The 13,453-nt window shown below is 37.7% G+C and overlaps 1 protein-coding gene across 1 annotated transcript; it reads left to right on the top strand.

The window, feature by feature from the left end:
• Positions 1–10,472: 10,472 nt before the first annotated feature.
• On the top strand, positions 10,473–12,862 carry LOC129249077 (protein mushroom body miniature). The gene is made up of 2 exons (XM_054888701.1): positions 10,473–11,627; positions 11,703–12,862. Exons 1-2 carry the CDS (start codon positions 10,542–10,544, stop codon positions 12,285–12,287), a joined length of 1,671 nt encoding a protein of 556 aa, XP_054744676.1. The 5' UTR covers positions 10,473–10,541; the 3' UTR covers positions 12,288–12,862.
• The last annotated feature ends 591 nt before the right edge of the window (positions 12,863–13,453 follow it).

The following is a 13,453-nucleotide window of genomic DNA, read 5'->3' as shown; positions in this document are numbered from 1 at the left end:
CGCACGACAACTAAAAGTTGCGCGCTGGTGATGTTGAATATTTATAGCTCTGCATCTTGCATTGCGATCAATTGGTTGTTGAGTGAAGCAAGCTTTCACCATTTCTCCTCTTGGTCCATCGCTCCATTGTGCAAAGACAGTGAGAATACGAGCAAAGCCACAGCAACAACTACATTACAATGAGAGTGCGTACAAGATTCACTTTTACTATCGTTGATGAATAACGATGAGAGAAGAAAGGAAACACGCAATTTCTTTTATCAGGACCAGAAATAACGAATAATAAAGATATTAAAATATGTATTTAAATTCGAGATAAACGTAAGATTATTATTTTTGAACATTACCATGATCGTTCTGATAGAGTAGACTCGATTGTCATTGGAAGGGCTGTTTGTTTAGTTTTCATACTCAGCTAATTCCTCCTGATAGAGTACAAAAAAGGTCTGGGTATCCTGGAGTATCAATACATTTAGCATGAGAAGCAAGAAAGTACGAAAAATATAATCTGGTGTTGGTCTGAAGGACGCGCATCCTACTCTTATGACAAAGTGCACCAGTAGTAACATCTCTTAACGCGAAAAATAAAAGAGTACTCGGAGAAATAAACGAAATTTGCTGGTTTTGTATTATCAAGGGATAGAATATCCTTTCGAAATGATTTTGCAGCAATTTGATTACACCCTCATTGCCTGCTTGAGTGATAAAATGGAATTTTTTTTTTAATTTCCGGTCAAATATTGAAAAGGCAAGTACGAAAAGGTCTCTTTTATTGGTAGGGCATGTGAAGGGGTTAATTGTTGTGTAGCTTCGTGGTTATTGAGACCACTACACTATTTTGATCTTAGTAAGACTAAAGTAATCCTTATATTTCGTTGTTGTTTTTTTTTGGGGGGGGGAGACAGCGGAAGGCGAAGGGGCACCTACAGCTGTTGTCAGCTAATTAGAAACGCTCTATTTTGATAAACGCTTGATGAGCATAATATTATATTAAACTGTTTAAATTTACCGTCATTTTTCTCTTAAAATCATTTACATTGCTTTTGTTACTCTATTTACTACCCAATGCGCCTAGTTTTGTAGTTGTGTAATTGAAGTACCGTTAATGGGTTACTTAGTTCAAGGTAAATAAACTGAGACAAGTAATTAGAAACAGTTGTTCAATGGAAGCATATTCGGCAAGTTGTGTTATTTTAATAGTAATATAATCGACTTTTTGGTATGCATATATTTTAAATTGGTTGTTTAAAAGCAACTAAAATATTCGTGTTCAAGATGTGTAATGGGAAAAAGCAGCAGCTGTACACCTGCCCTGCGCAGCTCCATTTTTGACCTTCGTAAGGCTGGAAAGTCGTACAGTGAAATTTCTAAGCAAGTCAAATGCTCAAAAAAAATGGTTTTTAACGCCTTAAAACATATCTAACTTTTTAAGACTGTTGACAATGTTCCACGTAAGAAAAGGCCCCGAAAAACTTCAGCAGAAATTGACCGCAAGATAGCAATCATCTCCAAAGGAGACCCAAAAACTACTTCCACTGACATCCAACGGGAAATTCAGGATCAATATAATTTCGAAATATCCAAGAGGACAATTGCTCGGCGTCTGGTCGAATCTGGACTGCATGGCAGAGCAGCACGCAAGAAGCCCCTTCTAACCAAGATACAAAGGAGACGGCGAGTAGTCTTTGCGAGATCCCATTGGTCATGGACTCCAAATCAATGGAAATATATCGTTTGGAGCGATGAAACCAAGATAAATCGCATAGGCCCAGATGGTAGAAGGTATGTTCGACGGCCAATCAACCAAGAATTCAATCCTCGCTACGTTTCGTGGGTAGTGAAGCATTGTGGAGGATCAATCATGGTGTGGAGATGTTTCTGGTGGAATGGTGTTGACCCAATGCATAGGATTGATGGAATTTTAAATAAGGAGAAATACGTCGATATACTAAAAAATGTAATGTTGCCGTGGACTGAGGAAAATTTGCCTGTTATATGGAAGTTTCAACAGGATAATGATCCAAAGCACACAGTAAAGTTGACGAAACAGTTTTTCGACGAAAATTCCATCAATGTTTTGGAATGGCCATCATCCAGTGCGGACTTAAACCCAATAGAGTATTTCTGGGATGACGTTAAAAAAGCCGTGAGTGCCAAAAATATCCCAAATATGGATGTCCTTTTTGCCGAAGTAAAAACGGCATGGCAAGCAATACCTGTGGCGCGCTGTCAGAATCTCATTACATCAATGCGCAATCGATGTGAGGCAGTGTTGAAGCAAAAGGGTTATGGAACGAAATACTAACATAATCTTTATGTTGATCTGATAATACATTACTGTTTCTAATTAGTTGCCCTATCCAAATCGTGCATTTCACATGCTTTAAAAAAATATATATATATATTTAATAAAGAATTGCGATTAAATTGTTTTCCACTAGTTTTTAAGTTTATCATATGTTTAAATAAATTGGCAACAAGTTATGAAAATTTATTTTGAAATAAGTGTCGTTTCTAATTAGCTGTCAACAGCTGTAGTTGTTGTGGTTTCAGCAGTAATACAAGCCGCGTCAGTGTAGGGTATATACTGCCCCGCAGGGCTAGTTTACTGGGACGGCAGTCATTCCGGTAACGTAGAACCGCCTGCCATGGGAACGAATGGGCATCTAGTAATTATAACCGCTTCACGATGGATTTTGTGTTTTCCATAGAGGTAAGCTTTGTTTGGCAGTCAGGTTCTAGGAAGTCGAGATAAATGGAAGCATGGACGCATGTAATAATTGAATCCAAATAACTTGGGGCTAAGGTGACCAAACTGCAAAAGACTACTTTGCGAGGGGGTAATTGGGTGAATGATAAAACGAGGAATTTAGAAATTTTCAAGACCATTCGCTCGGCTCTCCAAGGTCAGCCACTGGCGTCGATTGAGAATAATCTTCACAGTACTGGACCAGACAGTGTTTAGACAGACATTAAACGACATTCACCGGGAGACGGAGTCCAACCACCACATACAGCAGATGAAAAGCTCCAGCTTCCCCGTGAGACCCGCGTAACACTGGCACAATTACGTTTTGGATATTGTACAGGTTAAACTCCTACTTATCCCGACATATGTCCGGCATGTGAAGACACTAACCACCTTTTCACATGCCCTTTAAAACCTATTTATCTAACACCCGTTTCCCTCTGGGCCCAACCTGTTGAAACAGCATGTTTCCTGGGCCTACCTTTAGATGAGCCAGACGAAGATGACCAGCAATATACCCTACACTGACGGGGCTTTTATTACTGCTACAACAACAACAACATAAAAGTTTCTGCTAGAATGCTAGCATGTCTTTATCAGAGAACTGCAAGCGGTGGTATTTTTCTGACTTGCGATACACTCGCAAAAAAAGCGGTATCAATATGTACGACCACCGCAAACTAAGCGGTGTTTGCGCTGAGCAGAACCGCAACAGAGCAGTAAATGTTCTATGTATATCGTTTGTACATCCGAGTACTTCTTTGTTCAGTCTTTGCTTCGTTTATAACTACCGCTTGTGCGATCACTTCGGCTATGCGGTGCTGCATATGACCGCTACCGAATGACAAAAATACTGAAAACACCGCCTGCACAAATAGATCATAACACACAAGCAAAATAGTACCGCTAAAAAATATCTATGCCATCGCGCGTTCACTCAATACATAAATGATTAGCACTAGTTAACGACGTTGACAAATACACTACACTACATACATACACTGCAAACATACATTATTATTGTGGCCGAAAAGCGAAATAGAATTGGGCCAAAAACAGTTGACAATTTGTTATTTTTGCATTCAATGCATAAAAACTTCAATAAGTTGCAAATGTAAATATTATATTTTCTTTATATCTTAATACATAAGTATCTTTCTTAAAGTTAAAAGAAAAATTATTATTTGTTTTTGTACGATAAGTAATTTGTAAAAGAATGAATTTGGTTCTCAATTTTTATTTTAAACTTCATTTTATTTTCTGTCATAATTAATAGTAATATACAATAATATAATATCACTGCTTCAATAAAGAATAAAACTTTTCATTTAAAAATACTGCTACATATGTATGTATAAAAATCCTTTTTTTCCGTGCGCTGCTATGAATTATACTGCAGACAATCTCACTATTTGCAAGGGATGACGATGCGGTGTTTGCGGTGTTTTCCTCATTTGACAGAGTTCACACGTCACACCGCTTAGCCGAAGTTGAATATACGATTGCTTTCAAATCTAACACCCGAGTATACGAGATATTCATACACTCAGCAATCGCGGTAATAGCGGTATTGATCAGCACACACACCGCTCTTTTGTTTTCCGCTCAAATGCGTGAAGCAGAGTATTGAAGCGGTGTGCAAGCAGTAGCAGTACACCGCTGCAGTTCTCTGGTCTTTATCCGGGATAGGAACCTACATACCAAATGACATAGTTATAAGTTCATCACATATTGATAACTTTTGACTATTTTTCTCTTTTTAAATTAATTTTAATTTAATTTGTATAAAAGATGAAGTATACTTTTATACAAATGTAACAAAAAACCATATAGAGGGTGTTTTTTTTTAGAGGTTAGGTTTTCAAGATGAAATAAAACGTATATAATTTAATGTTATGGCCGAGAATTTAGCTTTATTACCAAGATAAGGGTTTGCCATTATGTTCTAAAAATGATTTCGGGCAAGTGGCCGCCGCGGCTGGCTCGAATAAATTCCAGCCGAGAGGCCCAATTTTCGACCACTTTTTGCAGCAATTGGGGCCGTATGTCAGCAATAACGCGCCGAATATTCTCTTCCAAGACGTCAATCGTCTCGGGCTTATCTGCGTAGACAAGCGACTTCACATAGCCCCACAAGAAATAGTCCAGCGGTGTTATATCGCACGATCTTGGAGGCCACGCCACAGGTCCACGGCGCGAGATAATGCGCTCACCAAAAGTTTCCTTCAATAAATCGATTGTTGCGTTGGCTGTATGGCATGTAGCGCTTTCTTGTTGGAACCAAAGGTCGTCCACATCAACATCGTCCAATTCAGGCACGAAAAAGTCATTAATCATGGCTCTATAGCGCTCTCCATTGACTGTAACATTATGGCCAGCTTCATTTTTAAAGAAATATGGACCAATGATTCCCTCTGCCCATAGAGCACACCAAACAGTGACTTTTTGAGGATGTAACGGCATCTCAGCAATGGCTTGTGGATTATGTTCACTCCAAATGCGACAATTTTGCTTATTGACATACCCATTCAACCAAAAGTGAGCTTCATCGCTGAACCAAATTTTCTTCGATGCGTCGCGCGAACCGAACCATTATTTTCGTAATAAATTTGCACGATTTGCAAACGTTGTTCAGGTGTAAGTCTATTCATTATGAAATGGCAAACCAAACTGAGCATAAATCAAGTGACAGCTGTCAAAAAGACCATCTACGAAAAAAGTAGTGCCAACTTGAAAACCTAACCTCTAAAAAAAACACCCTTTACATGCATAAATCCAAGCTTCAAACTTTCTGCAAAATGTTTAAACTTTCATCCAAATGCAACATTTTTGACGTGATAACGTCTTATAATTCGATTTAGCCGGCTGCACGCACGAAAAAATGTGTCGTTACCTTGCTCATTTATCGTTACCTTGCTCATTTGTCGTTACCTTGCTCATTTGCCGTTACCTTGCTCATATGTCGTTACCTTGAATGAACTGCAAGCGAAAGCGCGGAACGAACGACAAAGCAAACAAAGCAAACGAACGGCAACGTTCGAGATCTTGCACTCTCCTACTTTTTTTTTTTTTTTTTTTTTTTTTTTTGGAGGTGGCAAAAAGCATTGAAAGCCGAAAAGTGTGAGACTTGTCTTTCGACTCACCCACTAAAAACCCCACCCCCCGCGGGACGACCGTTAGGTAATACTTCACGGGAGGGGGAGCGGCCTATTGCCTCTTCATGAAAATCTGCGCTGATGTTCAGCGTGACGCAATTTGGTGATTCCTAATACCGTTAAGTATTACTAGGTACTACTTCACGGGAGGGGGTGTGGCCTATTGCCTCTACGTACAATCTGCGCTGTTGTTCATTGCGACGCAGCTTGGTAATTACTATCCTTGCCATGTTACTGACAGCGGACCAATGTTCTTCTGAGTCAAGCATGATGTCTACTAGGTTGCTAACCATTATTGGCTTCCCCACCCTATCACTCAATTCTACTCTTTCCAGCTCGAAACGAGGGCAGACAAAGAAAACATGTTCTGCATCTTCAACTAGACTGTCGCAAAAGGTGCAGTACGGGTCATCTTCGTGCTTAAATCTATGCAGATAAGCCTTAAAGCATCCATGCCCACTAAGTACTTGGGTCAGGTAGAAATCTATCTGACCATGCTTTCGATTTATCCATCTTGCGATATTCGGGATCAATCGATATGTCCATCGTCCGTTCATGGAGTTCCTCCATTCCTCCTGCCAAGTACGGATGCTTCGCTCCCGTTCAGTCCTTCGGTTAGTCAGCTGCGCTGGATCCGCTCGATGTTTTTTTATTTCGGCGAATTCTAGTGCAGTCAGCTTAACTGGTAGCATACCCGCGAGGACTAATACAGCATCTTCCGATACTGTGCGGAATGCACAGCACACCCTGAGGGCACATAACCGGTATACAGATTTAATGCCTTTCATGTATGTGCTGCAGTTAGTTGCTTCGACCCAGGCTGGTACCGCGTATAGCAAGATAGATGATACCACACTGCTAAGCAACTTCCTAGAAGCCTGCCTAGGTCCTCTCGTATTCATCATAATACGTGTCAATGCGGTTACAGCCTTCGCTGCTTTATCGCTGGCGTATGTTAGATGCTGTTTAAAGCTTAGCCTATGGTCAATCATTACCCCGAGATATTTGATGTACAGCTTAGATTCTAGTGCGTGGTCACCTACTCTGAGATTTGCTGTTTCAACTATTTTCCTGCTACTGATGAGAACTGCCTCTGTTTTATGGTTTGCAAGGCTTAAACCACTAATGCGCAGCCAATCTTTTGTGATGTCGACCGCTTGGTTGCAGATCGCTTCGGCCTGGTTTAGGAATTTAGCAACGACTACGATTGCAATATCATCAGCAAACCCTATGATTTGGGATCCTGGAGGTAGTTGGAGACGCAAAACTCCATCGTACATTATATTCCAGAGGAGTGGGCCCAACACTGACCCCTGTGGTACTCCTCCGGTTACTCTGTACCTTTTCATGTTTTGTATTGCAGCACTCTGTTAGTGAAGTAGCTTGCAAAGCTACTTAAGTGAGCGTATATATGTATGTATATGCGCATATGTACATATATAAATTCACGTATTTGTATTTGCATATGCCTTCTTATTGATTATTATTAATTTGATTTACTTGAAGAATTTAAAATAAAACCAAGTTTGTTAATAATACCTGTTGTTTTAATGTTATTATTATTAATTTTTTTTATTATATATGAAGGAAAAAATGTATGGTAATATTTACCATATACCTTATAAGATATGTTGTATACTAATATATGTATATAAACATGCATATACATATACAATTTCGCGCAATTTTCAAAAAGAACAAATCTATATGTAAAGATGCATACAAGTCATATGGACATATCAAATATACGAATCTATTCCATTCGCAAGCAAATGTAAGCTAATGTGCTTGAACTGCAAGCGAGAGCGCGGAACGAACGACAAAGATCACAATCGGCCCCCGCGTTCGGCAACGTTCGACATCTGGCTCTCTCCTACTTGAGTGAGCATATATGTATATGTATCTATATGTATGTATGTATATGCGCATATGTATATAAATTCACATATTTTTATTTGCCGTTGCCTTCTTCCTGTGTGCATGGTAATGAACCATTTCTCTGTTGAGAATAGAACGATGATAGAAAAAGTAGGAAATGAAAGGGAGTGTTTCGAGTGTAAACTGTCTTGAAAAAGGCAAATCCATGATGGTGCCTCTTAGTGTTGTTGACTTATTAACGTCTGATGCACAATCGAAATTGAAGATATCTTTCATGAATTTGATAAATGTTTCGTCATTTTGCACGTTTGTGTAAATGTAACTTGACCTATTCCATTGCAATTCCATTGACCCCCTCCTCTATATCCATACAAAATATCTATCAAACAAATAAAATTAAAATTTTGTTTTGAAAATTGCAACCCTTACATCAATATTTTCTTACGACGTTGTCACGTTAAACTATCGTCAGTAGACCGACTTTACAGACAACCTCTTTTTTTTCATATAACAAAGGCATGACATCTTTTATTGCGTATTTGCATACCTAATTGTTTCTTTTAGTTATGATTAAAGTTTTGACATTCACTAGAATTGCTTACCAAAATAATTAATTCCCGAAAATGCTAAGAATGACATTTTTTTTAATAGAAGACTGAATTGATAACAATTAAAGTCAGTCTTCGTTTATGAATCATGTATTAATAAATAAAGTAATAAATATTTCTGTAAAAAATAAATAAATATTATTTTATTAATAATAAATTAAGAACCTTTACTTTGTAGCAGTTTACTAAACCCTGTCAGTGCGATGTATGTATGTAGTTGCCGGCCGTCTTCGTCTAACTCATCTAACAGGAAACTAAGAAAACGTGCTGTGTCGACAGGTTAGGTCCAGCCGGATAGCAATAGCAATACATTCACAATTTTTTACTAATAAATTCACAACTCTCCTTTGCCTTAGTTGTTGTTGTAGCAGCATAAACATTCCCCATACATATACGGCGAATGCTGCTGAAGTGACAGTCCTTGGGCGGATATAAATGCCTATGATTTCTCCAAGACAGTAAATTTGGCAAATAATACCTTCTCACAAAAAGGCGGAGAAATCTATTTCCATTCGGAGATTTGATAAGTGTTATTCAAATATTATTATAATCTACGCTTTACTCAAATGTAAACCCAAACAAAGCGAAGTCAGAGCAACTAATTTGCACGAAATGACACTAACGGCTGCCAAATAAAGGTGAATTGTTTTTACATCTGGCTGGACGCCTACATTACACAAAATATTTCGCTTTTTTGGCAGCTAAAAGTACGTTCACATATGCATTAATTACTAATAAATCCACAAAGTTAATCTACCCGTTCACATATGGCAGATTACCTACAAAATTGACAATCAGCTGTTAATACTGTTGTGAAAAGTTTATTCTCATAGAAATTATTTTGGTGAAATATTTCGGTGTTTTTGGTTTGTTTAATTCTTATTAACGATATGAAGAAAAGACAAGGAGAAGCAATTGCTAATTTAATAGCGCAATTGCCTGCTAATAATAAACCGTTGGAGGAAATCCGTAAACGACGTTTATGCTGAAAACAGTGAACACCGTAAACGCAATCCCCTCTCAGCTGTTTCGATCAAAGTAATGAGAACCCCATGTAAATAAAAAAATCCTTCCTTCCGTATCGTAGTATCGTAGATTTTATTTCACGATATTTGAAAATTCCCGTAAAACCCTGTCAGCTTATTGCTCTCTCACCACACGGTGTTGCCAAGCAGGACATTTCGAAATCATTTACAAAATAAACTTAGAAAAATTAGAATTTTTATTAAAATAACTTAAAAATACTGTTGAATAATGTTAATTATAGATAAATGAACTATTTGCATATGTTGGTTTTTGGCTTTGGTTTATTAAACAATGAAAAATTGTAACTGATAACGCGGATGTGTGAAAAAGTGTGTAAGCAAAAATATCAATGGCAACATTGTGTAAATATGTAATTAAAAGAACGCAGTTGTTCTCGAGGGTGAGTTTTTGTACACGGTAAGGGACTGCGGTAAGGGACTGTGTACGGTGTTCACTGTTCTACGCGTTATCAGTTACAATTTTTGATCGTAACTGCTGACAGGGGACTGTGTTTACGTCGTTCACTGTTTTCAGCATAAATTATATTACATAGAAAACCCAGGGTTGTATTTAAAAAAGTATTGTTATTATCTAGGATTATTTTATAATCTTAGATTTTGTGAGAGAAATTTTTTATGGGAAATGTTGCTTTTTAATTACGGATTGGGAGTTAAGCACGAAAATGTGAGTGTATTATAATGCATTTTTTCAAATGTCTTCATAGCATTGCTTAGCCCAAGGAATAAGAATGTGAGAACTTTAACTATAACTTCACTATGATACACAATGCAACAAAATTTCTATAGGAAATAAATATATATTTTATTTACAGCACTGAAGGGCCTAGTAGCCAGTGTACTAATTAAGTTAGGGTTATATTGAATATATCTCCTAACAATAATAATAATAATAATTTTATTTACACTTACGTAAATACGTACGTAGGTACTTTTAAGTAAACATTTTCGTAAAATTATTCTGAATTTTTTCAAGTGTACTTTTGTTTCCGATCTGGCTAACCTCTTTTTCCACGTGAGAATAAATATGACATTTCGAGTGAAACGTTGCTTTGTTTACTAGCTACTTATTACTACGGCATAATTGAAAATATAATTTTAAATAAACATGGGAAAACAGAATAATTATGGCCAGGGTGGTGATGGTGGTAGATATAAACGGTTTGGTGGTACTGGCTCCTTAGGTAATTACGATAGAGGCTCTGGGCATCGTAATTTACCCAACGATAATCGTCGTTCTGGTAACTGGGGCGGTGGGGATTTCCGTCGATCATTTGATAACAGCGGGAACAGCGGCAACAATAACAACTATGGCGGCAGCAACATACCTCCTCTTATTGATGAGGATGATAATCGGTTTCAGAAATTCCGGGATCAATCTGTCCAAGATAAATATAGGGATAGACAAGGTCGTAACCGTAATCGTAATCAGCGTAGCGGAAAGCAAAATTACGGAAAGAACGCAAGAAAAGACAGTGCAAATTGGCATGGGGATCGCAATGGTACTGCAGCTTTGCAAAATGAACCACAACAAGATTACTCACAAGCATTGCCGGCATCAGCACCGGCACCGGTACCAGTTGCTCACTTATCACAGCAAGTGCCACCAGTGCCGGAGCATGGCACAAGTTCACCCGCTGTGCCGCCGCCAATTCAAAATGATTTACCACAAAAAACTGAGTTAAACGAAAATAGTCCTATAATAAAGAATATAAAGCAGGAAAGAATCGAGGCAAAGGATATTAAACAAGTTGCTAAACCACCAGCGTTTTCATCAAGTTCTTCGGAATCAAGCGAAAGTGAGAGTGAGAATGAACCACCAACCAAAACTGTTCAAGAAGTAGTTAAATCAAATTTAGTGAAGGTGAAAGAAGAAACCACTGGGAAGCCAACCCAGAGTAGTGTCAAAAACCCACCGACTTCTTCAAGCTCTTCATCTTCGTCGGAGGAAGGCGATAGTAGCGATGAAAGTACGGAAAAAAGTAAAGTCTCAAGTAAGCAAATTAATAAAATAATTAAAAAGGATGGAAAGAAGCCGGAGAAGGAAAAACAATTGTCAGAAGAGGACTTGATTTGTCTCGGCAAATTAGAGAGAAAGTTTGTTATCGAAGATGACGCTTCCGAAGATGCCGATGTATCAATAGAAAATCAGCGAGCTACCTCAAAAAGTCAATGTTTGATATGTGACAAGCAGGTAGGATATAATTTTCTTATTATATTAGTTAATTATTTACATATGTAATAAATATAAAATTAATTTTCATTCTAGGGACATACCGCCTTCGAATGTCAGATGATTTGCAAAAACTGTTCAGCACCCTATCACAATATGAAGAGTTGTCCCAAGCCCGTAAACTTATCAACAATGATGCAGTCCTTTATGGAGTTCTGTATGGGGCAAATGAGTCAATTCAATCCTGAAAAAAAGTTCACAATACCATTAAATAAAAGTAATATTCCAAATGAGAACATTTTGCCAACAGAAAATTTGCAGATTGGTAGTGCAGTGCAAAGCAAAAAAAGCAAAAAAAATGCAAAATCAAAAGAGCCACCAAAAAAGGCAACAAAAAGAAAGCGCAGGTACACTTCTAAATCCAGTGACGAGGAGGAAGAAGAAGATGATGATGAAACAGAAGAAGAGGAAAGTGACTCAAGTGAAGAAGTAGTCAAACAAAAAATAAAAAAGAGACGCACAAAAACACCTGCTGTGGTAGACACGCCCGACTATGGAATTCCGTTTGTACCTCCGTTTTCATCTTTTCCTGGTTTCGGTGCTACAGCAGCTACCTATAACCCATTATTGCTAAGTCAGCTCATGCAAAGTGGAGTCTTTGGAACACCGAAAAAACGGTGATATATCGATTAATAGGAACGTACATGTAAACAATTTACAAATGTTGTTCCTCGACATTCTTATTCAGAGGAACAAAGGATCCGTGGACTTATAGCCTTGGCAAATATTTCTGAAAAACGTATTTTTCTAGGGAATGTTTATGCTGTATATATCAGGCAATTCTGCTTCACTATTGAAGTAAAAAGTTCTGATAATTCTTCGCGTTATCTTGATTATGAAATTAAACTCTATTTAGATTAAACATTCGCCACTTTTAAGAAAATGCTCGATAGTCCCAATGGTCAGAACTTTTTACCTCACCCAACATTAAATAATGAAGTTTAGATTTTAAGAAGTGTAGCTTTTGAATTACTGATTTTAAGTTGTAGAAAAATTTTTAAAACATTATACTTAAAAAAAACAAAAAAAAAAAAGGTTATAAAGCAACCACACAAGAAAACCTTTAGCTCGTAAGAAACGCAATGCACGCATGTAATATGTGGCAAAAATGTATTGTATGTAAGTTAATAATTAATATGCTCGGACTGTTCACTTGTGATCTCTGCACGAAGTTAAATCAGCGAAATAGAATTATTATTTGTTCGTTTATTGGTCAAATCCGTACTGAAATATAAATGACAAAATATTCTTAACATAAGCTAGCCCTGACCTATAATCGCTGTGTCAGCGATTATGCTGAATGGATTATGTTTCAACGTGTTGACGGCAACGTATTGTGGAGTTTGGCATAATTGGCATTAAACATTGTTGCAGCTTTGCTGATCGTGCAGAACTGCAGTCGTTGACTTTGTCTGACCGGATGTGTTAACTTACATATGTATACTTGTAAATACATGAAATAAGTTTAAAAAAATCTAGTTTTCATCATTATAACTTTGAATATTTCAAAGTTTGGTAATTTATCAATTTATAAAAGAGTTTTTTATATCGAACTTAGCACGCTTAGCATGCGTGTGCATCACGAAGGCGATGCGGAACTGCCATGTAGCTGCGATAGTGGTGATGCTTGAGCTGACACCGCTTAATATAGTTGTTGAGCAATCAGCCAAGCGCGCCCTGCTGAATATTACCAAGGAAGGCTTCGGGAGAGGAAAGTGATGTAATCTAAAAACCTGGAAGTTCTAAGGCTGCAGTTCCCGCTTACCCAGCTACCCAGAGATGAAATG

The sequence above is a fragment of the Anastrepha obliqua genome, chromosome 5 (assembly GCF_027943255.1).
Source record: "Anastrepha obliqua isolate idAnaObli1 chromosome 5, idAnaObli1_1.0, whole genome shotgun sequence".
NCBI lineage: Eukaryota > Metazoa > Arthropoda > Insecta > Diptera > Tephritidae > Anastrepha > Anastrepha obliqua.
Note: the sequence above shows the minus strand (reverse complement) of the source record. Positions and strands in the feature narration are given on the sequence as shown.

Coding starts and splice junctions, on each gene's coding strand:
- LOC129249077 (XM_054888701.1), top strand. CDS start 10,542: ATGGGAAAACAGAATAATTATGGCCAGGGTGGTGATGGTGGTAGATAT. Junction 11,628..11,702: donor GTTTGATATGTGACAAGCAG/GTAGGATATAAT, acceptor TTTTCATTCTAG/GGACATACCGCCTTCGAATG.